This window comes from Cotesia glomerata, linkage group LG9, assembly GCF_020080835.1.
Source record: "Cotesia glomerata isolate CgM1 linkage group LG9, MPM_Cglom_v2.3, whole genome shotgun sequence".
In the NCBI taxonomy this organism is placed as follows: Eukaryota; Metazoa; Arthropoda; class Insecta; order Hymenoptera; family Braconidae; genus Cotesia; species Cotesia glomerata.
Genome location: NC_058166.1, coordinates 13,558,000 through 13,585,185, shown reverse-complemented (window position 1 = coordinate 13,585,185; position 27,186 = coordinate 13,558,000). Strand labels below are relative to the sequence as shown.

The window sequence follows — 27,186 nt, the reverse complement described above, 5'->3', positions numbered from 1 at the left end:
AGTGTCCTCGTCATCTTAAATTAAACTGATCGTCGTACCTAAAAAAATAAAACCTTCCTGGTTTTTATTGGATGGAAATAGGAATATGTGCATTCGACTTACATACAGCTACAATTAAACACAACAGACAACATCAACTTAATATATTAATAACACATATTGTTATTATTGCTACTGCATTTGTATTATTGTATTCATCATACCTGAGTAGTACTTGTAGTTAATACGACAGTGAAGTGAACAAGGTATTGAGAAAGGTGAAAAGGCAGTGAATAAAGAGAAAGACGGAGAAAGCTCATGAATACGAGTACGAGGTGTGTATACATACCTACCAGTGAATGTAATAAAAAAAAGTCTATTAAAATTAAAAAGGTATTAAATTAACGGAGTACACTTTAAGTTTAACTCCTAGTCAGCACTAGTGCTATTTATTTCGTTGTTGTTAATTTATTATTTATTTATTTTTATTTTGTTTTAGATCTGTCGAGGTTTTATTTATTTTAATAGTGTGGTGAATATGGTGGATTTAATCGTATTATTTAAGGACCGTGATAATAATTCAAGGTTCCACGGTTCACCGGTTGTAGTGAAAATATAATATGTCAGGTTGAGAATACTAGAACACTGGGTGGTAATATATATTTATTACAATATTGAAACTCTGCCGTGGTTGCTTTAATATATTGTATATACATATGTGTACATATACATATATGTGTATACATATATAGTATACATATAGTTCTGTTCACACAACACGTTTGTTTTATGTCGTAAGCTAAAATAAAAGAAGTAGCTGAAAAAAAAAAGAAAGAGAAAAAAAATAAAAGAAAGAAATTTCTTCTCAACGTATTTTTTTTTTCAAAAACGTTGTGCGCGATTTTACGCTCACATTTTTTATTGCAGATGTGCCGCATAAGACGCGGAGTCATGTCTGTTAGATAGTAAATAAGGTGAGATTTTATTTTTAATTAATCTATTTGATAATTATTTATTTATTTATTTATTTTTATTGTAGTTTTGGTATTTATATTACAAATCATTAGGGTTGTTGATATAATAAACTATTCAGGTGTTAATTGGCATCAGCGGCTTGACGGACATTCTTATAATGGATTGTTCTAGTTTACTCTACACTGAAATGTCGCTTGTGATTTTTTTTTTTTATATAAGTACAATGTGTACTAAAAATTTAACTAAAGAGATAAACTATTATGGGCGAAGTTTCCCAGAGTACGAATAACTTTTACAAAATTTTATTATCTATCAAGATAAAATATTTTCATATTTTTCTGGGCATAAAAAAGTTGTAAAAATTCCCCTCTTGTCGACGTTTTGTTATTTTATTAGACATATTAGCAAATAAAACGCTACTTCTTCTTATTCTTCTTTCGTCTTTGTCTTCGTACTCGTTGATAGTTGGTCTTGCTTTTTTTTTCTTATTTTTTTTTACTTTATATATATACAATATATTTTTTTTTCGTCTTGTTCTTCTTCTTCTTGGTCTTGGTCTTATCTTTCGTTTTTCTTTTCATTTTGTGTTTCTCATTGTACTGTCTTCGTTCACCTGTGCAATGTTTTAAATTAGACACTGGCTTTTATTTAAAATTAATCAATAGACCGAAGACTGGGGTATTATGCATCCATGTTATCATAATGTCTATTATTATTGACAGCTTTATTTACAAAACAGTTTCTCTGGAAAATGTCAAAATTTGTAATAAAAAATTAACGTACCGAGTGACGGTGATTAATGATAGTACCGGACGCAAAAAGTATGCGAGTTGAATAAAATACTAGACTCAGGATGAAAAAAGATCTAAAGCTAAAGCTAAAGCAAGCTATTGGATAAAAAATTTTATAATATTATAAATAGTTTATTCATTCGCTTTTTATTATTATTATTTTTTTTAAATTTATTTTACTGTCTGTTGTTAAATATGACTCTGATAAATAATAATTAAATTATTATCCTGAAATAAGTTTATTAAAATACTCTTTAAATGAAATCAAACACGCCAGTATATTTATTTTATTTTACAATTCGTAATAACACTTTAGAAAATTTAGTTATTTAAAATTTCAATTGGCACTGTCATTACCATTACAATTACAGCTATACTATCTCATTTCCGTTTGTAAAGTTTATCCATTTTATGACATACTGTACTTTTATTTTATTTTTTATTTAATATATATCGTGATTTGATAAATCGCGTGTTTATTTTTTTCTATTATTCTTATTATTGATCATAAAAATATCAGATGAAATAAAATGTAGTAAAATAAAATTAACGGGTATGGGAGTTGGTCATTGTACGCAGAGTAAAAGTAAGAGGAATAATAATAAAATAATAAGTTTATCGTATTATTATTTGAATTCGGTAAAACCCAAGGTCTCTATGATTTGAAGTAAATATATGAAGATAATGGTTTACCTAATGACATAACACATGATTGTTAATCAAAACTGTACATTAAAGATTTAATCTACTATATTAATAAATAAATAACTAAATATTTTTAAATGCATTAGCGTTTTAGCAATACTAAACTCTATTTATAATTTTTCTACACTGTTATTTTTACTACTATACTCTATGTATCTACTATCTATAAGAATATTTATTTTTGTATCAGATTAGCCGTGATTAACAGACAGTTTTTTAACTAATAAATTTATTTAGTTTTTTTCAGGCATTAAAAACAAATGTTTTCTGTGCGTTTGGTTAATGCGGACAGCTATCAGGCAACGCCATTGCCTCAGCTGGATCCAACATTCTCAGAATTTCGTGGAACTGAAATAAAACATGTACCTATTGTACGGGTCTTTGGTACTACCCATACAGGTAATTTATACTCTTATTCTTAGTTTTAGAATTAATTTAAATTTTTAAGTTGAAATGGGCTAAGTGTCTATTGTGTATCAGACTTTTAAGTTTATGATTTTAATGAGTGGTTAAAAAATTTTAAAATATCAAATTTTGTGATCTGATGATAAAAAAGACAATATTTATCTCAATAAAATTTATAGAAAGCATGAAATTTATTAGAAAGCTGAAAATTTATTGAGTTGTCAGTCTTACTGTAATAAATTATTAACTAGTAAAATAATAAAAATTTTTAAATTCCGTTGTATATTCAAGTATAAATTAAAGTGTAATATCAGTTTGAAATAATGAAATTAATTTATTATGCCATTGAAAAATAGTGTTGCGTAAGATACTTATCGTAAAAGTAGTTTTGTGTAAAAAATATTTAATATAAAACTCTATTTCATTAATTCATGTGAACTGATTGCAAAATCTTCGATTGATTATAATTATTTTTATTTCAATAAAATTAAAATTTAATAATTGATTATTAATTGAAAAAAAATTCCTTTTTTATTATATCTTATTTTAGACTTTGATGATTTGCAATAAATTATGTAGTCTTACCAGTTTATTAAGTATACTTAAGTAAAGTTATAATTAATATTTCACACAATTCTTCAAACTATGTATAATTACCAACTCACTTAATTAATAACTAAATGATTAGTCAGTTACAAGATTGATTTTAATGAAGGTTACTGCCCATTTTTAATTAAAAATTGAAATTTAAAATGAATAATAATTATAAACTTTCATTGTTTGTAATTAATTAAATAGGTGAAAAGACATGTTTACACTTACACGGGGTGTTTCCATACCTGTACGTACCATTCACGGGGGATGATAATGCTGATGGCCTTGCCTATAGACTAGCTGCATCCTTGGATGCAGCGATCAATATATCCCTAGGATCGGCGAACTCAAACACACAGCATGTCTATCAAGTACAACGAGTCGCTGGAATGTAAGTCAAACTATTATGCAAACACTAAACAATGATTTTGAAAAAGGTTATTGTTTATAGTCTTGTTTATTAGCTATCAATTCAGGCACTTGTTATCACAATGACGCTGATTGTTATTATTTCTACTACTATTATTATTATTGTTTATTTATTTGCGTAGACCATTTTACGGTTATCACCGGAGAGAGCATCAATTCTTCAAAGTATCTTTTTATAATCCAGCGATAATGAAGAAAGCTATCGATTTGCTACAAGTAAGTTCGGTCAATAATAAATTACCTTGACATTCTTCACAGAATTTATCATTAATACTTAACTTACGTTCTAGTTTTAAGAGTAAAAGACCATTTAGTAATTTTTATTTTTTCTCATCTCTTCTCATTTGTTATTCGTTTGCTCGAATCTTTCTTTATAAATTTCGATAAAAGTTTCACGACACTTTTCATTATTATTATTATTTTTTTTTTTTATTGTTGTTATTATCAAGATTATTAATAAACCCGAAAATGGAATACTATTTACAGAATGGATCGGTGTTGAATCAAAGTTTTCAACCACATGAGGCCCACATACCGTTTATCCTTCAATTCATGATGGATTACAATTTACACGGAATGAGTATGATCAATTTATCAAGTGTGAAATATCGGCGGCGCATTACGCAATCTCATTCGGAGTTTAAATCATCAAATGGTGCTAGTAGTAACAGTAGCAGTAGCGGTGGTGTCGCTACTACCGGCGGTATAATTACGCCGGTCGATGAACTTGATTATCTTCCAGCGTGTGTTGAACGACAAAGTATTTGTGAATTAGAGGTAGACGGTTTAGTATCAGATATCTTAAATAGACAAGACCTGGAACGGGGAATTGAGTTGAATCCAGGACTTGCGGCAATTTGGGAAGAAGAACGTGCTAGAAGAGCACAAGCTGGTCTCGCTTGTGAAGATTCCCAACTTGTCAACCCAAAAAGTCCAGGAAGACCGCCTTATTGTCTCACAGACAATGATTTGTATCAACAGCAAAGATTCAATCGTCGGCTTTATATGGTATCGCAGTGCAATGAAAGTACACTTTCATCCGCGTCCTCACCTTCTTCCTCGTACTCGCCTGCTAGTTTAAATCAATCGTCATATCCGATTGAAACACTGAACGACGATCAACTGATGAATGCCTCTAATTTACCGAGTTTGAATTCGCAAAATTTGAATTTGACTCAGCATATCAACGAAATTTCAAGTCTCAATTCTAACAAACTTTCTCAAGAATCTAAAACTTCACAATTAACTAACGAAACTAGTATTTGTAAGTATTCAATTTATTAATTTTTTTCAATTTAAATAGAAAATAGTAATCTTTTTAATAAGAATTATCATTATTATTATTATTATTATTATTATTATTATTATTATTATTATATATATAATAAATAAAAAGTAAAAATAAAAATTTAAAGAATTTAATAAATAAAAATTTAATGTAAAAATTTAAAAATTAGTCTAACATCAATTTGGATCGGGGATAATGGCTTTGAAATATAGAACTCTTTATTTAATAAAAACACCGATCTTCGGAAAAAATAGTAAATTATTATTATTCATATTTATATTTAGATAAAACTTTTCCTTATATATATATTTATCTAAAAGTTTTATATTGCCAAGTTGCAAGATAATCTTGTTATTTAATTAAAATCCTATTTATTTATTTTTCAGTGGATTCTGAAGACATACCATTAATTGAAATACTTATGGACTTAGCGCGTGACTCGGAGAAACACGGCCCTGTGGATAATGATAGTATTCTGGGTACCCAAACTTCAGCGTTTGATCACGAGGAAATAAAAAGTGATAACGAAGATGACGATGTTATTGATTTCAACCTTACGTGTTTGGATATTGATTCAATGAGTCCGTGGGGCTCAAACCCCGACAAGTCACCACCTAGTCAACTTGTTCCTGTTAATAATATAGACTTAATTAACAATATTAATAATAGTAATAATAATTATAACGATAATGGTAATCATAACAATAACTATAATAATCCAGGTTCTATTAATACAACTGAAACAACAAATATTAATAGACCTATTATCGGAGCCGATACAACGGATGCTGGGAGTCTAAACTCGGAGGAATCTCAGCTACCACAATTGGATGGTGCGGGTGATCTATTGAGCTTCCTTGAGTCGGAGGAGGACGAAAACATTATTAAGTACGAGCATCAAGTTAAACGTATACCAGAATATCAAGCACCTATTTCAACCGCGGATTACGCCAACAGGGTACGTGTGTTTAACACAAATTTACCTTGTAATGATGACGAAGCATTTATTATGGAGGAGGGTACTTCATCATCAAACTGTTCGCCAATGTCACAACAAGATGCATGGTCCTTTTATTTACCCACCGACGCGGATAACATCGACGAGTTTGTGAATATGAATTTTGAATTACTTGGATCAGAGTTTGACTCGGATTATGAAACTACTTTGGGATTAAATTCGCTGCTGGAAGGCGATGAGGATGAATCCTCTATTGGCATTAATTTAATTGTTGATAACGGTAATAATGAGTGCGTACCACTAGAGGCAGTGTTAAACGGTGACCCCTGTTTTACCCAAACCGCCGAAATGGACAAATCTGATTTGACGGAGCTGAAAGATCAATACGATAGTTTGCTTGGTAGTGAACTTGTACCTATAGCTTATAAAAATTTTCGTGAGAGTGATAGTTGTGTTGATAATAATAATACAAGATTAGATAGCAATGATAAGTGTGGTCAAGTGTACTCTAATTCACAAAGTCAACAATTAAATAATGATAATACAAGTAAAGAGGCTGCTAGTACAACAGGAACAACCGCAATAACGCCACCAACAAATGACACCCGAAATTTATCCTCGGAAAATGTTACGCCCAACATACAAGAACCCGACGGTAAAGTAAATACTCTAAAAAGTAAATATGATAACAGTAAAGAGTTTAGCAGTAGCAGGGAGCTAGCAACCGCTGCTGATAGCTCTGATTATAATTGTAACTTAGTTGCCAGATGGGAGGAATTGCAGGACTTGAAGTTTATTCCGAAACGTGTTCTAAAGAAAAAAGGTTTTGTAAGACCGAGAAAACAAATATTGAGACGGACAACCCTCAGTGAATCAATGATGGCACGTAAGCGCGGTTATTTCCGACGTGGTCCTGCAAATTTAGCTAATCAAGTATTTACTAGTGATAATAATAATACTACTACGGTATCTCCAGTTCCTGATAACGATAATTTACCAAATAACTTAATATACAATGTTACACAAGATGTTAATAGTAAAAACGATAATACAACGATATGCAATAATAATAATAGACAAATAAGAGCTACTGATCGTACGGGTACGACTGACAAAATTAAACTATTTATTGAAAACTCGAGGAATGTTAAAAATTCAGATAATACTTCCACTACTACTGCAAGCTCTACTTGTAATAGTAATAGTACTAGTAAAACTCGTCTCTCTGCAGACACTCGGGCGACTCTCGCTTCAACAACTACAACTAAAACAAGTTCCTTTGGGTCTGGTATTAAAGAAAAGTCAACTAAATCACCGTGCTCACTCGATGATTATTCACCGAGTGCCTCGAGTAATTTTTCACCGAGCGATCTTATTGGACATGTAAATACCTCGACAGAAGTTGAAACTTCAAGAGGGTATTGCAATGGTGAAATGGATAATTTATCTAGCGTTGTTGGAAATCCAGACGAGGTTGATAATAATCCAACCGACGGTGAAAAGACCAAAATAGTTGATAATAAACACCAGTCACGTTATTTATCTTATTACTCATCAGTGAATGCACATAGTGGAGTGCCCTACGGGCAGAACAAACATCGACACTGTCTTTACTCATCATATCGCAGTGCTTTTGTTAAGGATTATGTATTTACGGTGGATCAAGTTTGGGTTATTGATAAACGAAAACGTGGTACTGCACCTGCAATATCAGCCTCAGTATGCACTAAAGACTGTTGTCGGTTGCCAATAGTGCTTTTAGATAAGCTTAATATTGTTATTAATAAATCTAAACCTAAATCTAAACCTAAACATACTCAAGCTAACCGAGATGCATCCTCTGTTGTGATAGATCACGTTGATAATGTTAATTACACTTGTGACAGTAGTGAAATTGACATGGTCAATTATAATTCTAATGTTAAAAATATAGATAAAATTAATACGCCAGCTCAATTAGTTAATTCATACAATAACGATAATTTTAATATTAATAATAATAACAATATTATTAATAATAATAACAATTTAAATAATAATGATAATGTAGTTAAAGGAAATAAAAAAATTTATAAAGATAATAATAATATTAAAAAAACTAATATTTTATTATTAAATAACAATAAAAGTTATGATTCAACCTCAACACAATCATCACAAATTTCATCGACACAAAACCATGATCAAGTTACAGATAATAATAATAAAATAATAACAGCAACAGCCACGGCAACAACAACAACAGCGATAAAACAACAAGAACAGAATCAAGAGCAGCAAAAAAATGACGGCCCGGTTATAATAAAAAGAGTTTTTGAAGAGATGTCTCAAGACGGTACTGCGAGTAAAAAGAAACGGTCAATTATTTTAAAATTGGGAAACAGAAGTCACAGTACTGTTTCAATAAAGGACGAAAATAAAAGTAATTTAGATGAAAGTTTTAACGAGAACTTTGTTCAGCCGCGTGGGATGAAAAGTAAGCGTAGAAGGCTAAAGAAAATAAAACGTTTGAATGAAAAAGTAATAGCCAATGGTATTAATAAAGAATCTAAGATACACAGTGAAAAAAGTACTCCTCATCTATTTAGGTCTTCAAAGTCTTCTAAGACTTGGTCATCAATAATAGATAAACCACGTTTGAGGAGTCGGGTTAATAATAACGTTAAATCTAATAATTCTAATAACCAACTGATGAATAACGAATTGACAGATGCTTGTTCTGTAGCCAATGGACAGCTAAATTTGATTACGTCCTCACAGTCGGAGCCTATTCAATCACGCAAGCGCCCGGAAATTTGGTGTTCGATTAGCAGAAAAAATATCGACTTGGGATTCTTAACTGCAAAATCACTGTCATCTCCAGTCTATAAAGGCGATAATGTTCCAGTGATACGACAGAAGCCTATTGTTATCCGTCACATCGAGACTCTTCCAAAAACGTACAAAATAAAAATCTATTCAGCAGCCAGTAATGTCAAATCAGTGTGTGAATCAGAAGTCGACACCACGTCACCGGAAGATTCATTGATTACTTTTCAAAATGATAATAGTAATAATAATAATACTGGTAATGTTGTTATTGATAATAATTCTGTTGTTACAAATAATAATGATAAAAATGTTATTTCAAATACATCACAAGTACAACAATTCAGCGAGTTTGATACGACACTTGATGTACATTTGTGTGATTCAATTTACAAGGACGAGGATGATGTGGCAGCAGTTGCTAATGAGATATTTGATACAGCCGCCGGTGGTATTGTCGAGGAGGAAAGGATATCTTTGGTTGATTGTACGGCAAATTCATCACAGGAATCCGAACAATATACCAAAGCCATTGCTGAAGCTAATTTTTATGCTGGCAAAAATTATACTATCGATGCAATCAGTCTCGAAATACCGCAGTGTCTATTTGAAGAGGATTCTAACTCGGAAAGTTTACAAAAGAAATCATTGGAGATGATAACTGAAAGTTCAATGCCTGAAATATCTGTTGGAATATTATCTCCCTCTCATGTTCCCTCGTCTCATTCACCAGAAACCCCAGCTGAGCTCGACAAACTTTTGGATAATAATTTGATAAACGGGCTTAATGATTTAAATTATAGCATATCTTCTTTAACGAGTATTACAGATAAAACTGTTGTAAAAAGCCAACCGTTGAATGAATTTGTACAGCCTGGCGATTCGTTTAACTCAATCACCTCTCACAAATTTAATCCGAGGGATCATACGTCAACTGAGTGTAATTACGTATCATCATCGTCTTCTTCCTCGTCTTCGTCAGCCTTTGAATTTTCTACCTCCGCAATGTTAAATAATTTACCAAGCGAACAGCTGAATTTTGAAGATTACTTTGACGTGGAACAAATTATTCAAATGATCAATTCTGCCCTGATTTTGAATGACATTAATCTTGATGATAACACACTCAATAATCAATTACTATCATTGTCAAAGGAAGATAATATTTGTGGTGATAACAACAAGGTTGATGATGAAAAAACCAAGACCAAGTACTCTCCGAATAAAATTTCAATTATTAGAAAAATTTACAAGACCAAAGGAGATAATAATAAAGCTGAAAAAAGTAACAATGGAAACACTGGGACGACTAATCAAGCTGATGAAAATCTTCTATTAAACCCAAAACAGGGTATTGATTTAGTGGACATTGAAGCTGAGGCTCCTGATAATTCTGTTATAATTAAACCGAATAATAAAATCGATCTGGAATTTAATGAACCTATGAAAATCGATGCTGATGGTGATGACGACAACAGTGTAAATGGTAATGACAAAGATGTGGGTGGAGAAGACGAAAAACTCATCAAATTTACGTCAACTGATTCTATAAATACTAAAGCGTATGAAAATAACTGGAATAATCAAGAATCACGAAATGAAATTAGCTCTGATTGCGCAATAAGTCAAAATACAAATTTGGAGAAGTTTGTTGAAAATGTTTCATCAGAAATATTTAATCAAAATGATAATAATGAACAACAGTCAGTTAAAACAATAACAACAGTTGATGATAATGAAAATAAGGTAAATGTTGATACTGAAGTTATTAAATTAATGGATAATATACTATCACTGGTGAGTATTGAAAAATCAATGAATAATATGTATAATAATGATAATGTAGACAATATTATTGATACTGAACCTGTATTAAATTCCATTGTCAACAATAATTTGATAGATGATAAAGGCTGCGAAGCTGCCGGCAGACGGAGTAATTATTTATCTCAGTCAAATGAAATATCAACCACTGTTACTGCCGTCGAGAACAACACTGATTGTAATAAAGTTGAAGCAATCACTGATAAATTTTGTTCAGACAATAAAAATATTATTGAAAGTTTGGGAGCTGACGGCAGTGATGATCACGAAGAAACAGAAGCTAAACTGACAAATGAAAAAACGGACGTTAAGTTAGTTGAGCCAGAAATCGAAGATAAAATCACAACTGGTACTGCTGGCTCTTATTGCGAAGTACTTCTTGAGGTAAATGAGAAAGTTAAATCGTCTGTTGAGCAATCTACGTTTGAATCTTCTCTTACCATTACTGATAATCAGTGTTCTAATGAACAAGAAATAAAATTGCGGTTTAAAGAAGATTATACGGAAGTAGTGTTTAATAGTGACAAAGAGAATATCGATAGTCATGAGTGTTCCATTCATAGTAACTCTATTCCGGAAGTTGAAAAAGATCCAGAGGAAGCAGTTAGAGCTGGAGAAAACAAAGAAGAAGAAGAAATAAATGGTGACGGTGAAGAAGTACAAGAAGATAAATTAAATATTGATACTGGTAGTAAGTCTGGAGTTGAACAAGAAAATACTTACACCGATGACAGTAATGGTAAAAATATTTCAAAGGAATCAGTGTTTAGGTGCCGGGAATTGTCGGTCCGGTTGGTTCGCATTAAATTAAACGAATTTAATCAATATTTAAATAGCAGTAATGGCTGCGGTAATAAAAGTAAAATAGATGCTAATTCAAGTTTAGTTGAGTTTGAATCTGGTAAAGAAGCAGCCAATGCCAGCTCAGTGAAACAAAAATTCGGAAATTCATCTGGAGTTAAAAAATGTGTTAGATTTGATGATCAGGTATTTATATTCGAGACAAATACACGAGTACCTCTAATAAATTTTGATGAGAAGAGCGAAGAAGAAGAAGAAGCAGAAAAGCAAAGGGAGAACTTTACTGAGGGTGACGAGGGTGAGGGTGCGGTAGAACCTGAATGCCAGGGTGAGGGTGAGGGTAAGACCGAAAGAGTGGGTGCCAGCGAGGTCGAGGGTGAGGGTGGGTGTGATGAAGAGGAGCCGGAGGTGCTGGAGGAAGAGGAAGAGGAAGAGGCTGAACCAGAACCAGAACCAGAAATAGCAGAACAAGAAAAAATGGTTGGGGTTGAAAATCAAGAATTAGACAAAGAAAAAGAGCAGCAAGTTGAAAAAGTAAAAGATGGTGAAAAACAAGATAATAAAAAAACAATAGATAAAGATGAAATTTCTGTGGGTAGTATGAAAAAATGTGAAATAACAGACTCATATAAATCAATTGGTAATAAAAATGACAGTGAAACAAAATTTAATGGGGATGTAATTGCTAGCAGTTGTATTAATAAAAAACACGATGATGAGATAATAGTTATATCGGACAGCGATGAATACTCCAGCAGTGATAATGACGTTGAGTTTGTTTCAGAAGAGAAGTTAGTGCCAGACAGTTGTGTCAGCAAAAAGTTAAACACCAAAATTATTGATAAAAATTTTGTTTTTACAGAGAATAGTAATGGGAATACGGATAAGTTATCTCACGTAAATGTAAACGGGGTGATAAGAAATAAAAATGAGACATCGAATGATAAAAAAAATAAAAAATATTCAAAGAGCACGTTTAAAGATATAAACCCAATTAAAGATGTCCCAAGGATAAGATCATCTAGTTTTGGTACGGTGACTGTTACTCTTACTCCTGTTACTTCAACTTCAACTTCTACTTCAATTTTTAGCGATAGTTGTGGTAATGCTACTACTACTGAAGCAGCTAGTTTACCGAATAAAAAATCGGGAAAACGAGTTAAAGAGTTGGCAACGAAATTCACTTGTGTATCAGGACAAAATAGCAGTAAATCAACAAAAACCGAATTTAACCGTGACATTAAAGAGCAGCAACAGTTTTCTTTGGACAATATCCAGGAAATGGAAAGTAAGTTAGATAAGAACCTAAAGGATGTTACAGTTCTAGATGAATCTACAATACCAGTTGATAAGAATATAAAAGAAAAATCTCGTTTAGCCGGTGAACTTTTAACAAAATTTACTGAAAAAGAACCACCAAGATCCAGAGAATCAACATGCAAACGTAAACGTAATAACAATAATAATTTACCAAGGCAATCCTATTTAAATTCAAATAATAATATCAAAGCTAATAGTAATAGTATTATTGTTCCTTCAACAGTTGATCCAACACCAACAACATCCTCATTATTACCAGGCTCGATGGTAGAAAGCCGCCAGAGCTCCGATGACAATCGATTGGTACGAACTTACAGAATGTTAACAAGTTATCGCACTAAAATTCATACACTTAGTATTGATCAGCGAATGGTATTTACCCGCGTGGCAGTAAGCGATCAAGAATTTGGCAGTAAACAAGTCAAAGAAAAATTCCTGGAGGGTATTGGATTGTATCCACTGAAACCGCAAGGCTGCGGGTGGAAGCCAGCTCACATTACTACCGGGTTCATGCAATTACAGCAGCCACGTGTTATTCTCCAGCGACTTACGCCGAGTGTGCTTAAATACTACGGGTATACACGTCGATTCAAAAGCCAGAGATTCGGAAAACGTTTCAAGACCGACGTAAATAATCGATTTACGATACCGGCGTACGATGGCCCGGCGGATTTGAGCTCCACTGATTCTGAATCGGATACGGATATAACTCTTGACTGCCGGGAGAAACGTGTTTGCGACTATAAACCGAGAAAGCACTTTCAACGTTGCGAAGCAACAGTAACTCCTCGTAAACGCAAAAACATCAACAGCGACGAGGAGACCGGAGGAGATAAAGTTAATCTCGGGGAGGAGGATTTATTTCAAGGAGCCAGAGATCGAGCAACTCAACGTTTATTTAATAGACCTACGGCTAAACACAGTATGCCTTTAACTGATAATAAAATTTACTATCAATCGCCCACCAGGGCCACCACCTCTAAGTCTTCTGGTCTCTCGGGCAATTATACGCCATTGAAAATAATTATTACGTCACCGAAGGTACGAAAACTCGAACATACTTCTTGTGATCAGCCAACGATTGATAATCATAATCGTACCTACAGTCACAGTCGAGCCGAGGACTGTCTTGATAATGAAAACAGCTGCGTCACACCGAGGAGACGGAGGAGATTGCTTTCTTCGGCTGTGACATCCACCAAGCGCCGAGGTAATTATTATTATTGTTATTTTATTCCGTGCTCTAGTTGATGTTATTTCTCTGGGTAATTGTTTAAAAATTGTTTTAGTTTCAGGTGACAGTTGCCAAACGCTGACGGCAAATGATGAACGACAACAGACGGGTGAGTTCGAGATGTGAGTCTTTAAATTAATTTTTTTTTTTTTTTTTTTCGTTATTTTTATTTATTAAAAGTTTTTTTTTTAAATTGCTACACCGCAAACGCTTAGGCGAATTAATAATATAGATACCGAAAAAGACAGCTGGGTGATAGTGATAACGGAGCATATTTATTTATTAATTCGCGTCTGAGGTGTAGGAAATTTAATTTAATTTTTTTTATTAAATTTATTTAGTTTTTTTTTTTCTTTCTTCAATAGATTAAACCCCATTCCTAGTACCAGTTTTGGTGGTGAATGCAGCGCTACAGCTTCAAATGATAATAATTATGTTGAAAAATGTAATCGTGATTTATCACCAAGTGTCAAAGCCAACGTGAGAAAAAATTTATTTTTTTCGTCGAGCAAACAAGACGATCGACTTGATAAAAGTTGGCGCAATCAAGCTGGTGATATTGATAATACTGATAAAGGTGAAAAATTAACAGAAGATACTGATGAAATGCTCAATAATGAATTAGAAAAATCTAGTGATGATGATACTGTGATATTTGAGCAGTCTGCAGCTAATTTAGAACTTGAATTTTCACCTTTATCGAAATTCGACGATGATCAAAATCTCGAGGAGCAAGATGACGTGTGTAATGTAACATTCACACAATACTTGAGCTCGCAACTTATCCGACAGACGAATCAATCATCTGGTGAGTACAAAAAGAGTCTGTCAAACTTGGAAAAACAAGTAACAATTATTCCGAAATTAAAACCACCGTCTGTTGGAAGAATAATTGACACAATGGAATTATATAGCATACCAAAGTGTCGTAACTTGCAGCCGTTTTTTAGTAATCAATCAGATGCGCCAGGTCACAAAGAGGTAGCTCACAGATTATTAAAAGTACCTGGTAAAGGATTAGCCGATTTATCATATTTTAAATCAAGTCTTGATAATATTACGGGTATTAATCGCTGGCGTAGGATGAAAATAAATGAATTTAATTCATCATCAAAGGGAAGTGGAGGAGTTTTTAAATCATGTAATATTAAAAAAAATCTTGCTGGACATTCATCTGTGGTTATTACACCTTTAATTTTACCTCCTTCGTTGACAAGTGTGATAAAGTGGGTCAGGGCTCGGGATTATTTGGCAAAAAAACGTATTAAACTCGAGAAAAGAGACAAGGACAAAAATAACGTCAAAGACAAAGATAAATACAGAGATAAGGGAATTGAAGGAGGAGAAAAAGAAGAAATAGCTCAAGACGAAGAAACAGTTCAAGATGTTATTGAAACATTTGAGCAACATAAAAAATACGACAATCCGTTAATTGAATCAGAGCAACGTTCAAATAATGTTAATATTAATATTAATTCAAGTATTCTCGAAACAACGACTGAAAATATTATAAATTTAAATTCTGGAAGCGATAGTTCTGGTTACACTGTTGTAGATTGTTCAAGTGCCGTTGAAAAATATATGAGCTCAGGGGATAATGGAAAAAAAAGTTTATTAATACAACAACATGATAACGAAAATTCTAATAATACCCTCGGCGACAGCCTCGACGATTATATTGATCCGTCTTTATTAAGTATACTCGGTAAATCGAAATTGTTTAAAGAGAGTGAACAGTCGAAACATTTTGGAATTTCATGCGGACAAATTGAATGTTTAACGCATTCAGATAGAAGTAATGTGGAGAATGAGAATAGACAGAAAGCGAAAGCTCTGACGAGGGTACGTATTATTGAATTTTTTTAATACCTCTTTTTTTATCTATTGTTACCTTTTTATTAAATTTTAAATTAATCTTTAAAAAAAAAATTTAAATAAAAGATAATATGTATATACCTATAATTTTTATTTCTGTTTTATTGTTACAGTATCAATTTATAACAGTGTTATGTGTAGAAGTACATGTCGTAACTCGTGATGATTTATTACCAGATCCACAACATGATGCTATTTCTGCTTTATTTTATGCTGTACAGAGTGATGTTCCACCAACCTCCTCAATTAAACCACTTGAACATGGTAATTTAGAATTTTACTACTTATAAGAACGTTATTGCGTGCAGCTCATTATTGCATAACTTTATTTATTTGTTTGTTTAACACTTTCTGTGATTTTAATTAGTACGCAATAGGCATTAGCGTTGTCAGTGAGCGTAAAAATGAAAATGAAAATTAGTAGAAAAAAAAAATGTAATTCTTGTTTTGTACATTGAAAAAAAAAAAAAAATTTTTTTTGATTCTGCTTGTTTTTACGGCTCATTGATGATAAAAAATGTCGTGAAAAGAAAAAATAAAGATTTCAATAACTTTTTTGCTTTCAAAAGTTGGAAAAAATTTTGGCTCATGTTTTTGGATAAAATTTCTATTTTATCTTTTTTTGATATATTTTTATTTGAAAAGTACGTAAAAAAACGAACAATTCAAAAAAAAAAGTTGGATATCACAATTTTCTAACAAATTTATAAATTTTTTTGAAAATTTGTAAAATTTATTAAAATTGTGATAATCAACTTTTTTTTTAATTGCTCGTTTTTTTATGTATTTAAAAAAAAAATATATCAATATAATCAAATAGAAATTACATTAAAAAAAATGAAAATTAAAATGGTTGACCCCACTTGTAAATTTTTACTTAAGCTAAGAAAAATTTTTTAGTTTAAATTAAGAATTTTTTTACTCAAATCAAGATGATAAAGTTCTTCAAAATTATTTACTTAATTCAAGTTAATTTTTTTTCTGTGTATTTATAATTAAATAATAGATATTGTAATTCATGACAACAGTAAAAAACGTTTTTGTGAATAGTTGATGAAATCCTAGTTGATAAAGTGTCTAATTCAAAGCGTATTTGCTGTATGTTATTTAGGTCTTATAGCGGTCGCAACGGAAGGAAACAATAACTATGGGTATGATTATGGATCGTCGTTGCCATTTACCAAGACATTTGTATCAAATGAAGTGGAATTATACAAAGCATTTGTAAATTTAGTAACACGTATTGACCCTGAAATATTTATCGGTTGGGAAATAGAATCATTATCTTGGGGTTATATATTTCAGCGAGCCTCTAGACTTGGGATCGATTTAGCAAAACGGATTTCTCGAATCCCAAGCGTACAATGTAAGTGGGAATCTCAGCCGTCGGATCTTAATACATTAGCGGATGTTAAATTACCGGGTCGTATTGTCCTCGACATTTGGCGAATTATGAGAAGTGAAATAGCGCTGCTTACGTATACGTATGAAAATGTTATGTATAGTGTGATGAATGAGAGAGTTCCCTGTCCGTCTTTTAAAGTATTATCTAACTGGTGGATTGAGCCGCAAGATGAAGAAGAAAAGGTGAAGGAGCCGAATGAGAAACAGAGGCAGAATCCAAGATCACGTTGGAAAGTTGTTCAACATTACAGTGTTAAAGTTTTAGGTATCTTGAGGATTCTCGAACAACTTGACATTATTGGACGAACAAGTGAGCATGCTCGGCTTTTTGGAATCCAATTTTACGAAGTTTTTTCTCGTGGTTCTCAGTACCGAGTTGAATCAATAATGTTACGGCTTGCAAAGCCACTCAATTACATTCCGGTATCTCCTTCACCGTTGCAAAGAGCATCTATGAGAGCTATGGAGGCACTTCCACTAATAATGGAGCCAGAAGCAATGTTTTACAGTGATCCACTTATTGTCCTTGACTTTCAGAGTTTATATCCAAGCATTATTATCGCACACAATTATTGCTTTTCAACCTGTTTAGGGCGTATAGAAAATATTGGACAGCAAAATCCTTACAAATTTGGTGCTTACTTGCTGCGTGTCCCTAAAAGCACAGCCATTAAATTACAGGGTAAAGTCAATTATGCTCCTTGCGGTGTAGCTTTTGTAAAGCCAGAAATACGTCTTGGAATTTTACCAAGAATGCTTACTGAAATTTTAGAAACACGATTGATGGTTAAAAAAGCTATGAAAGATCATAAAGATTCTAAAGATGATAAATTATTACAACGAGTTTTGCATTCACGTCAACACGGACTTAAATACCTCGCTAATGTTACTTACGGTTACACAGCTGCTAATTTCAGCGGCAGAATGCCCTGTATTGAGGTAATTTTTTTCCGCTTTTATTTTATTTTTCTTATTTTCTCCCTCACTACTTTGTCAACCAATACACACTATCCGCAAATAGATTAATTCTTTCATTTATTTGTTCCAGCTTGGAGATAGTGTTATTAGTAAAGCTAAAGAAACTCTTGAACGCGCAATAAAGCTTGTAGAATCAACTCCCAAGTGGGGAGCACGCGTTGTTTACGGAGATACCGATTCGCTTTTTATCCTTGTGCCTGGTAAATCTAAAGACGACGCTTTTATTATTGGCAACGAAATCGCTGACGCTGTTACTGCATCTAATCTTAAGCCGATCAAACTTAAATTTGAAAAAGTTTTACATCCAGCAATATTACAAGTAAGTTATTCTTTTATCGCTTCAATGGATCTTTCCATGAATAATTAATCCTTAACTTACCTTTTTCTTTCAGACTAAGAAACGTTACTGCGGGTACATGTACGAAACTCCGGATCAAAAAGAACCAACCTACTTGGCAAAGGGTATAGAAACTGTGAGAAGAGACGGTTGTCCAGCTGTTTCTAAGGTTAATAAATTTTTATCTAACGACACTTTAATAGTTTTACAAAAACTTTTTTTTTAACTTACTTTTAGTTTATTTTTAAATTACTCGACACTTTTATTAACACATAATTACAATATGTAGTTCATTTACTTAACATGTTCATATTAATGCAATAATTTTTTGAGTAAGATAAAAGCCCCCATTATTGATACTATAAGAGTGATCATAAATATTTAAATTTTTTTATCATGTTTCAAATCAATATCGTCAACTTTTTTTTATAGAACATCTTAACCATTGTTTTTACTTAGATAATTTAATTAATTAACTTTAATAGCAACAAATTTAATAATTATTATATCAGCTTAAAACCAATAAGTCGACTGTATATATTATTGACAGCGCAAAAAATTCAAAGAGCCGATTATTGACATACCATTGACCCTATTATTGACAGGTCTTTTATTACAGTTAAATTTATATTAACAATAATCATTTTTACTAATTAATGCAAAACTATCAATAATTTTTATTATTTTAAAATTCATTTAAGACCTAGCTTTTCTATATTTTTTTCCAGGTTTTTTTTAGCAATTTTTTCTAGTCTCAAATATTTTGATTCTTATAAAATCACATGACAGTATGTAAATATTAATACGTTGATATGTATGTTGAGGGGTTTAGGGTACCTTGCATTATGGCCTATGTCGTTAGTTGACGCAAGTTAATTTTTGTGTCCTCATCATTGACATCCGCTATTTTAAAATTAATTTTAACTCGATAAAGTATAAATAAATGATTATATAGTTATTTAGACCGTAAATAATCTAAAATAATTTTAAACACAGCAATTACATAAAAAAAACATTGAGAAATCTGGATTTAAAAATAAGGTCTTTCTTAACAATATTGTTAAAAAATTACAAACGTATAAGCAGTTTTGTTCTACTTGAAAAAATTAAATTTTTTTGCAGTAAATATTTAATATCTTGAAATTAAATTTTACTATTTTTTAATTGATTATTCAGAGATTTTAATAATGAAATAATAAAATTAAATAGAGTGTCAATAATAGGTGCTTTTACCTAAGTTTATTTTTCAATTAAAAAAAATACATGTAAAAATTACTACTAGGGTAACAGTAGTATTTAATAACAACCGGGTGGAATATAATTAAAAAATAAAAAAAATTCAATGATGTTTACAAAATGAGATAGTATGAGTTAACAAGTTTGTTCTTACTACATATTTATTTATATATGCTAAATTATGCGCAATACTTGTAGTCTAAAAAAGTTCAAGTCTTTGTAAAGAAAAAAATGATGAAAAGCGGTCATTAAAATATAACTTTAGTCAGAGGTCGGTTGATTTGTTATTAAATTAGTCAGTGGTGGTTCCTAATTTAAACTTCAATAGGGTAATAACAATAATAATAAATAATATATTGTTTATTTTTATCTTTCAGATTCTTGAAAAGTCATTAAAAATTCTTTTCGACACTAAAGATGTATCGTTAGTAAAACAATTTGTAACGCGGCAGTTGGACAAAGTACTAAACGGAAAAGTATCGCTTCAAGATTTAACATTTGCTAAAGAATTCCGTGGTCTGCGTGGATACAAAGAGAAAGCATGTGTACCGGCGTTGGAGCTAACACGGAGACTAATGAAAAAAGATCCACGAGCCATACCCCGTCACGGCGAGCGTGTTCGCTATGTTATTGTTGCCGGTCCACCAAATCAAGCATTAATTAATTGCGTACGTTCGCCGTGGGAGGTTATTAATGATCCTGGACTACGACCAAATGGTACGTACTATGTTACTCGGGTGATAATACCACCGCTTAATAGATGTTTAAATCTTATGGGTGTTGACGTAAATACTTGGTACCGCGAAATGCCGCATCGGTATATTTTAAACAATCCAACAGTTGTACCGAGCGATAAACAGAAACAAACGATATTTCAATACTTCGGCAACGTCGTTTGCGTCTGTTGCGGTCGCGCTTCTTATAAAAATATTTGCGACGACTGTACCTCTAATTCCACTGAAACAATTATTGTACTACACGAAAAGTTGAGGTGGTTGCAGAGAATAAACGATAATATCACCGCTATTTGTCAGTCTTGCATAGGACGCGATAGTGATGTTGCTGACTGTGTATCATTGGACTGTCCTGTTCTTTATCGTCGTGCTCAAGCATCCAGAGAATTAACTCAAGGAATTCAATTACAAAATGTTATTACTGGAAAAAGTCACACTCTATTTTGAATTTAATAATTATACCTTTAATTAACATAATCAAAATTAATCATTTTTTAAATGTCTTTCGATATATGCTTCCAATACCAGGACGTAAAATTATTTTTATTATTATTATTATTTTATTAGTTTTAAGTAACTCCAAAGTATTTTTTCGCACACGTCCAATAATTATTAATTAATTTTATTAAATTATATTTAAAGATCTATATGGCGATAAATTGTCACTGATCGGATAAGATTTGAAAAAAAAAATTTATATAAATGCTAATTATAGTATTATTTTGGATAAATCAAAATTTTTATAATTATAATGATAATGTCAATATATAATTGCAATCAGACCTCATCCAATATATCTTTCATATTTAATAATTCCTAAATTTAAATAAAATGGAACTCATATAAGATATATATATATATATATACACAAATATATATATTTTTTAATAGTCAAACAAAAAATCTTTTACTCTTCCTAATTTTCACCAGCCTGTATTTTTTTTTTTAATTAATTTATCCAATAATTATTTTTAGATAGTCGAAATTTCTGAAAAGTCACCAAAGTGTACATTGTTAAAAAAAAAGTAAAAGCCAAAAAAAAATTACAAAATGAAAAAGAAAAAAAAATGTTTTTTTACCTTTTGCGGATTATTGAATTATTTTTTTTAATGAGAAATCCATGACATTTATACGTATTTTTTCAAGCTACACTTCCAAAGTTCCATAACCCGGGTGTACGTGTGCAACAAAGCATTAATTTATGTAAGTACACTCGGGTTGTCATAAATTATAAATTTATATAAAAAAAAAATTAGTTAATTGATTAATTAGTTTATTAATAATAACGAGTTAATTATTAGCAAAATAAATAATAATAATGATAAAAATAAAATAATGATAATATAATTGTCAATAGTAAGGTATAAAATACGTCATAAAACCACGGATGAGCCTCTTAGAATTTTAAAAAAGAGGCATTCCCGTTTCCAAGTGCCATTGTTCCTTATATTGTTAGTTTCTCGGAGGTATTTACCGAATTAAAAAAAAATTTATAAATTTATTCGCATAATTTCGTAATAATTATTGTAAAATTATATCATTAATTTAACATGCATACATATAAAGTCCCTGAAATAATAATAAATATTAATATTAAATAATAATTATAATAATTGTAATAATAAATAAATTTAAGCAACTAGATTAATACCGCCGGCGGTTCTTAAAAGTATAAAAATAAATGTATCAAGTGTATATAATTATAAACAAAAGTCTGCATATTAAATAATAATATTAATATTAATAAATATTCATAAAGCGATCAGTGTAATTTGTAATTCAGCTATTTGTAATACGAAAACAGTGGTTTGTTATTGCATATGTGGTAGTAAATTTGGACAGCGATAAACTTTGCTATTAAATAATTATAATAATATTAATTAAAAAAAAAATACCCGTAGCTAATTATCTTTTAATTATTATTATTAAAACTTTATTATAATAATCTTTTGTATAAAGTTTTTCCGATAAAGAAGTACCCATTACGTTGTATGTATTTACATGAGTTTATCGTTGTTACCGAGTGAATAAAGTGCAGCTAAATTTGTAATAATTATTATTAGTAATGATAAATTAATGGTAAATAAATAAATGAATGACTAAATAGATATTTATCTATTATGGTAAATATTACTTATGTATGCGTGTGATATACATGTGGTTTAGAGAAGAGCACTGGTACATTCTTATCCAACGTTTTTTATATATTTTATCTTTTTCATCAGCTATAAAATCAAAAGACTGCTAAGAAATAACTTCTCTACGCCGCATTGTAACGCAATGTCACTATAGAGAAAAAATAATAATTATTCTAAATCAATTAATAATTGTAATAATATTAACAATAATAATTAAATCATAATATTAACAGTGCATAATTAAATGGATAAATAGTATTGATTTAAGTTGATAAAATGTCAAATTAATTTAAAATTTTTAAAATACTCGTTATGTAGGTGGAGTGTTGTTTTTATGCTATTATGCTTACTTTATCTCGTTAATGTAAATTATTTTTTTTTACTGTGTTGAGAGTGGATCGTGAGCAATTTATCCATTTTTTTTTTTTATAAATATATGTATAAATATATATAAAGAATTAGTATTGTATCAAATTGAATATTGTAATACCTAGAATTACTTTGGATCTATTGATGGTGTAAAACAATTATTTATTTATGTATTTTTAAATACAATCGTTTTGATCAGGCTAATGACTTAAAAAATATTAATTAAATAATTAATAATGAGTAATTAATAAAAGCGAACAAGCCTTTTCTGACGACTGTGATACATGGTTTTGTTTATATTATTATTACACTTTTTTTTTGTATATTTCGCCCACCATTGTAAGAATAAATTTATTTTGAAAAATATTAAATACGGAATTGGAAATTTGAAAATAATTATTGTATTTTACATTTTTTTATTACCTGTAATAGAAAATAATAACATTTTTTTATTTGTAATTTATTAATAGATGTAAAGTTATTTAGTATCAAACATCTGTCAATTTCTTACATTTTTATAACTAAATTATCATAAAAAAAAATTCCAAATCTAGAAATTGAAAAAAAATTACAAGTGTAAATTTAAAAAACATATTTTTTTTTTTAGTTGATTTATAGTAAAAATAAAAATTTTCAGATTGCTTATTTTAGCTTTACAATTTTGACACTTGTCACATGTGATACTTACAACTTACAACACATAAATGTAGAGGCTGTATAGTAGTGCAAAATGATACTTTAAAATCACTTGTGTTGACAGTTTTTATTATTGATGGTGCATAAGCATATTTTTTTATTGTTTGATAATTTTTTTTTAGTTTTTTTATAACATTAAATAATTATAGTGTCGAACATCGAAATTCAAACTAGATACTTTAAAATGATGATTTTAATCATGAAAATTAATTTAGCCGATATTTGATAATTTTTGTAACAAAGAAATTATGGTAAGAAAAATTAGAAAAAATATATGACGGAATTAATGGAGATAACTCGCTACTTTATGTAGCTTTTATAGTAGAAGATATTTCCCAAAATTAGAGAGTGTATAGGATTTAAAAAACGTATAATATTATAGTTAGTCGACGTTTTTAATTTTTTTTTTTATTTATTAAATTAGAATTAAAAAATATCTTTTTAAAATTGCACTCAGCTTTTCAAGTTTGTTACAAATGAAAATTTTTTTTTAATAAAAAAAAATTCTAAAAATCTTTAGATGTCGGCTAACTTAATTTTCATAAAAAATGTCAAAACGGAATTTTTAATGATACTGAAGTTAGCTGACAACTGTCAATTTTTTTTAATTTTTAATTTTTACAAAAAATCACTTTCATAAAAATGCTTCTATAAATTTCCACAAATAATTTTTTTTTTATAAATTATTCAATTGCTATAAAATTACAAAAAAATCTCTAAAATCCGTCAACTAGACTATGAAATTTTTGATAATACTGAAATTTACAGACATTTGACAATTTTTAAGATTTTTCGCATTGAAAAAATTATTACAATAAAAATTTAAAGAAAAATTCACATGTAGAAGATTAAAAAATCCACGAGTTAAATTTTTTAAATTTTAATTTAATTAATGAAAAATTTTTTAAGTCAAAAGTTTGCCGATTTCAGTATTGTAATTCTTAAAATACAGAAAATGATTAAGGATGGAATGAAATAAATAATAATTTCTCATATTCGATACTTTATTTAATTTCAAACATCAATAGACAATTTTTATCAATAATATTTCTACTTCAATTTAAATACAGATATTGTTATGTTATAATAATTGTAAATAGATAAGAAAGGAGTACGGCAATACAACTGTTTCAAAATCTCCTCAGTCTTGATAAAACTAGTAGAGTTTATAGAAAAATATTGATATCAGTACCTGTTTTAATTATCAATGGTCTACTTTCAATAGTAAGCATATTTTTTTATAGTAACAATAATAGTTTGATTATCAAATCCTGTTTCATGATAAAGAGTAGTAGTAAAATATTTGTAAATAATTCAAGACTATTGATTTGTAAATAATTCAATTATACAATTGATACTCGTACTAATTAAATCCAAGGTACAGTTGCAGATCAATAGATCCTTGAAGACATTCATCGTTTTAATAGTTAATACAATTAGAGTCATTTTAAATATAATAATCTACTAATTTTTTTTTTTTTAATCAGGAAACATTTAGAATATATCTTTCACATTAACTATCATTTTTTACTATCAATTTAATTGAATTTTCAAAATAAATAAATAATTTAACTTCTTACCAAATGTATTCAGAAAAATCTGACATTTAATGATTAATAATGTTTACCTTTTAAATAATTATTTAAGGCGTTTAATAATTTAAAATAGCATTTTCCAATCAGAAATGCTTGAAAATGAAACACTCCGCAAGACATTACAAAAAAAGTGAATCTGTAAAAAAAATTAGAAGATTAAAAATTATAATAAATAAATAAATACTGAAATTAACAGACATTTGTCAATTTTGTTGATTTTTATAACAATTAAACTGTGAAAAAAATTTTAATTGAAAAAAAAATTACAAATGCAATTTTTTTTCATAATTTATTTGCTATAAAAATTAAAAAAAAATTTTTTTCACTTAATTTGACAGATATCAAAAATTTTTTTATAATTTTATGACAATAAAATTATTCTGAAAAAAATTTCACATGTAAAAATTAAAAAAAAATTATTACTGGAAATTTTAAGAAGTATTTTATATTAATAAAGTTAGCCGTCATTTATAATTTTTTGATTTTGCTTAATTTATCAAATTAGAACTGAAAAATATTTTTTAAAAATTGCAATTATAGTTTTTGAAGTTTTTTATAAATGAAAAAAATTTAACGAGAATTAATTTAGCAGATATTTTATAATTTTAAGAGTTTTTTTACCACAAATAAATTATGTCAAAGAAAATAAGAAAAAAATTGACATTTAGAAAATTAAAAAAAATTGAAAAATGGTCAAGCGACTGCTAATTTTATTTTCATAAAGATTTTTTAAATTAAAATTGATTTTTTATAAGATTAAAAAAATTGACAATTGTCAGCTAACTTCAATATGATTCTCAGTTGAGGTAAAATTAATAAGACCATACCAGAATAATTATAACTGAGTAAAGTAAATGTAAATGAATTCAAACGAAAAAGTTCCGACATCGTTATAGAAGTATACAAGAACTTTTCTCGCGGAAGGGGTTTGACTTCTGGGAGGAGAACCCGACAAGCAAGCAATCCTCTTGTTCGTGCTCGGTGATGTATTTCATTATGTCCTCGACAGCTTTGCTGACAGTGATGCGCTTGATAGCGGCTTCACGTCGGAGCTGTTCGGTCACTTGACGTTGCTGTTGTATATTTGTGATCACCATGTCCATAACCGCTGTATCTGACAGGCCTATTTTCGGGCGTGGTAGTTACACTTAACTATTTAAACACTCAGCCGCGAGGGCTATTCACACACAAACTTGTTGCTGCCGCTGGTGATGTAGCTACTGCTATTCTGCTATTGCTGTTACTCACTTTTTTAGATTACTTTATTATTAATATATATATATGTATATATATAGTAGATTTTTATAGGTAATATTTGGGCGTCAATATTCTGATGACCAACGTTGTTATTTTTATATTTTTATTTTTATTTTAATTTACACTCAACTTTGTTTATTTATTGATAATTTATTTTATTTTTTTTTACAGCTGATGTTTCAGAGCAGATTAATTTTAAAGAGCAGTTATTGTAGTAAGTCAAAGTCACAAGTGAAGACAATAATGGCGATCACTATTATTTGCGTCCGGCTTGAAGTTTACTGATGCTTTAATTTTTTGTAAGGCTGCCACAATTAAAAAATTAAAAACAAATTATTTTATGACAGCAAGCATTTGTCAAGTCAAAAATATTTGTACATTGTTAAATAAATTGTAAAAAAATTTTTATTTTTAATTTAGTAATTTTTAATAATTTTGAAAAAATTTTCAACTTTT

General features: G+C 29.8%; 2 protein-coding genes across 2 annotated transcripts; one reads left to right on the top strand and one right to left on the bottom strand.

The window, feature by feature from the left end:
* The first annotated feature begins 270 nt into the window (after nt 1-270).
* LOC123272260 lies at nt 271-22,567 on the top strand. Its single transcript, XM_044738958.1, has 15 exons — nt 271-372; nt 479-953; nt 2,688-2,849; nt 3,654-3,840; nt 4,001-4,094; nt 4,365-5,142; nt 5,553-8,122; nt 8,180-14,087; nt 14,167-14,233; nt 14,477-15,953; nt 16,100-16,250; nt 17,098-18,329; nt 18,439-18,687; nt 18,761-18,874; nt 20,319-22,567. Exons 3-15 carry the CDS (start codon nt 2,711-2,713, stop codon nt 21,120-21,122), a joined length of 13,770 nt encoding a protein of 4,589 aa, XP_044594893.1. The 5' UTR covers nt 271-372; nt 479-953; nt 2,688-2,710; the 3' UTR covers nt 21,123-22,567.
* A 2,297-nt stretch (nt 22,568-24,864) lies between these two features.
* On the bottom strand, nt 24,865-27,004 carry LOC123271761 (guanine nucleotide-binding protein subunit gamma-1). Its single transcript, XM_044738167.1, has 2 exons — nt 26,301-27,004; nt 24,865-25,609 (listed from the first exon to the last, which is right to left on the bottom strand). The coding sequence occupies exon 1, from the start codon at nt 26,574-26,576 to the stop codon at nt 26,364-26,366; it is 213 nt and encodes a 70-aa protein (XP_044594102.1). The 5' UTR covers nt 26,577-27,004; the 3' UTR covers nt 24,865-25,609; nt 26,301-26,363.
* Between the last annotated feature and the right edge of the window lie 182 nt (nt 27,005-27,186).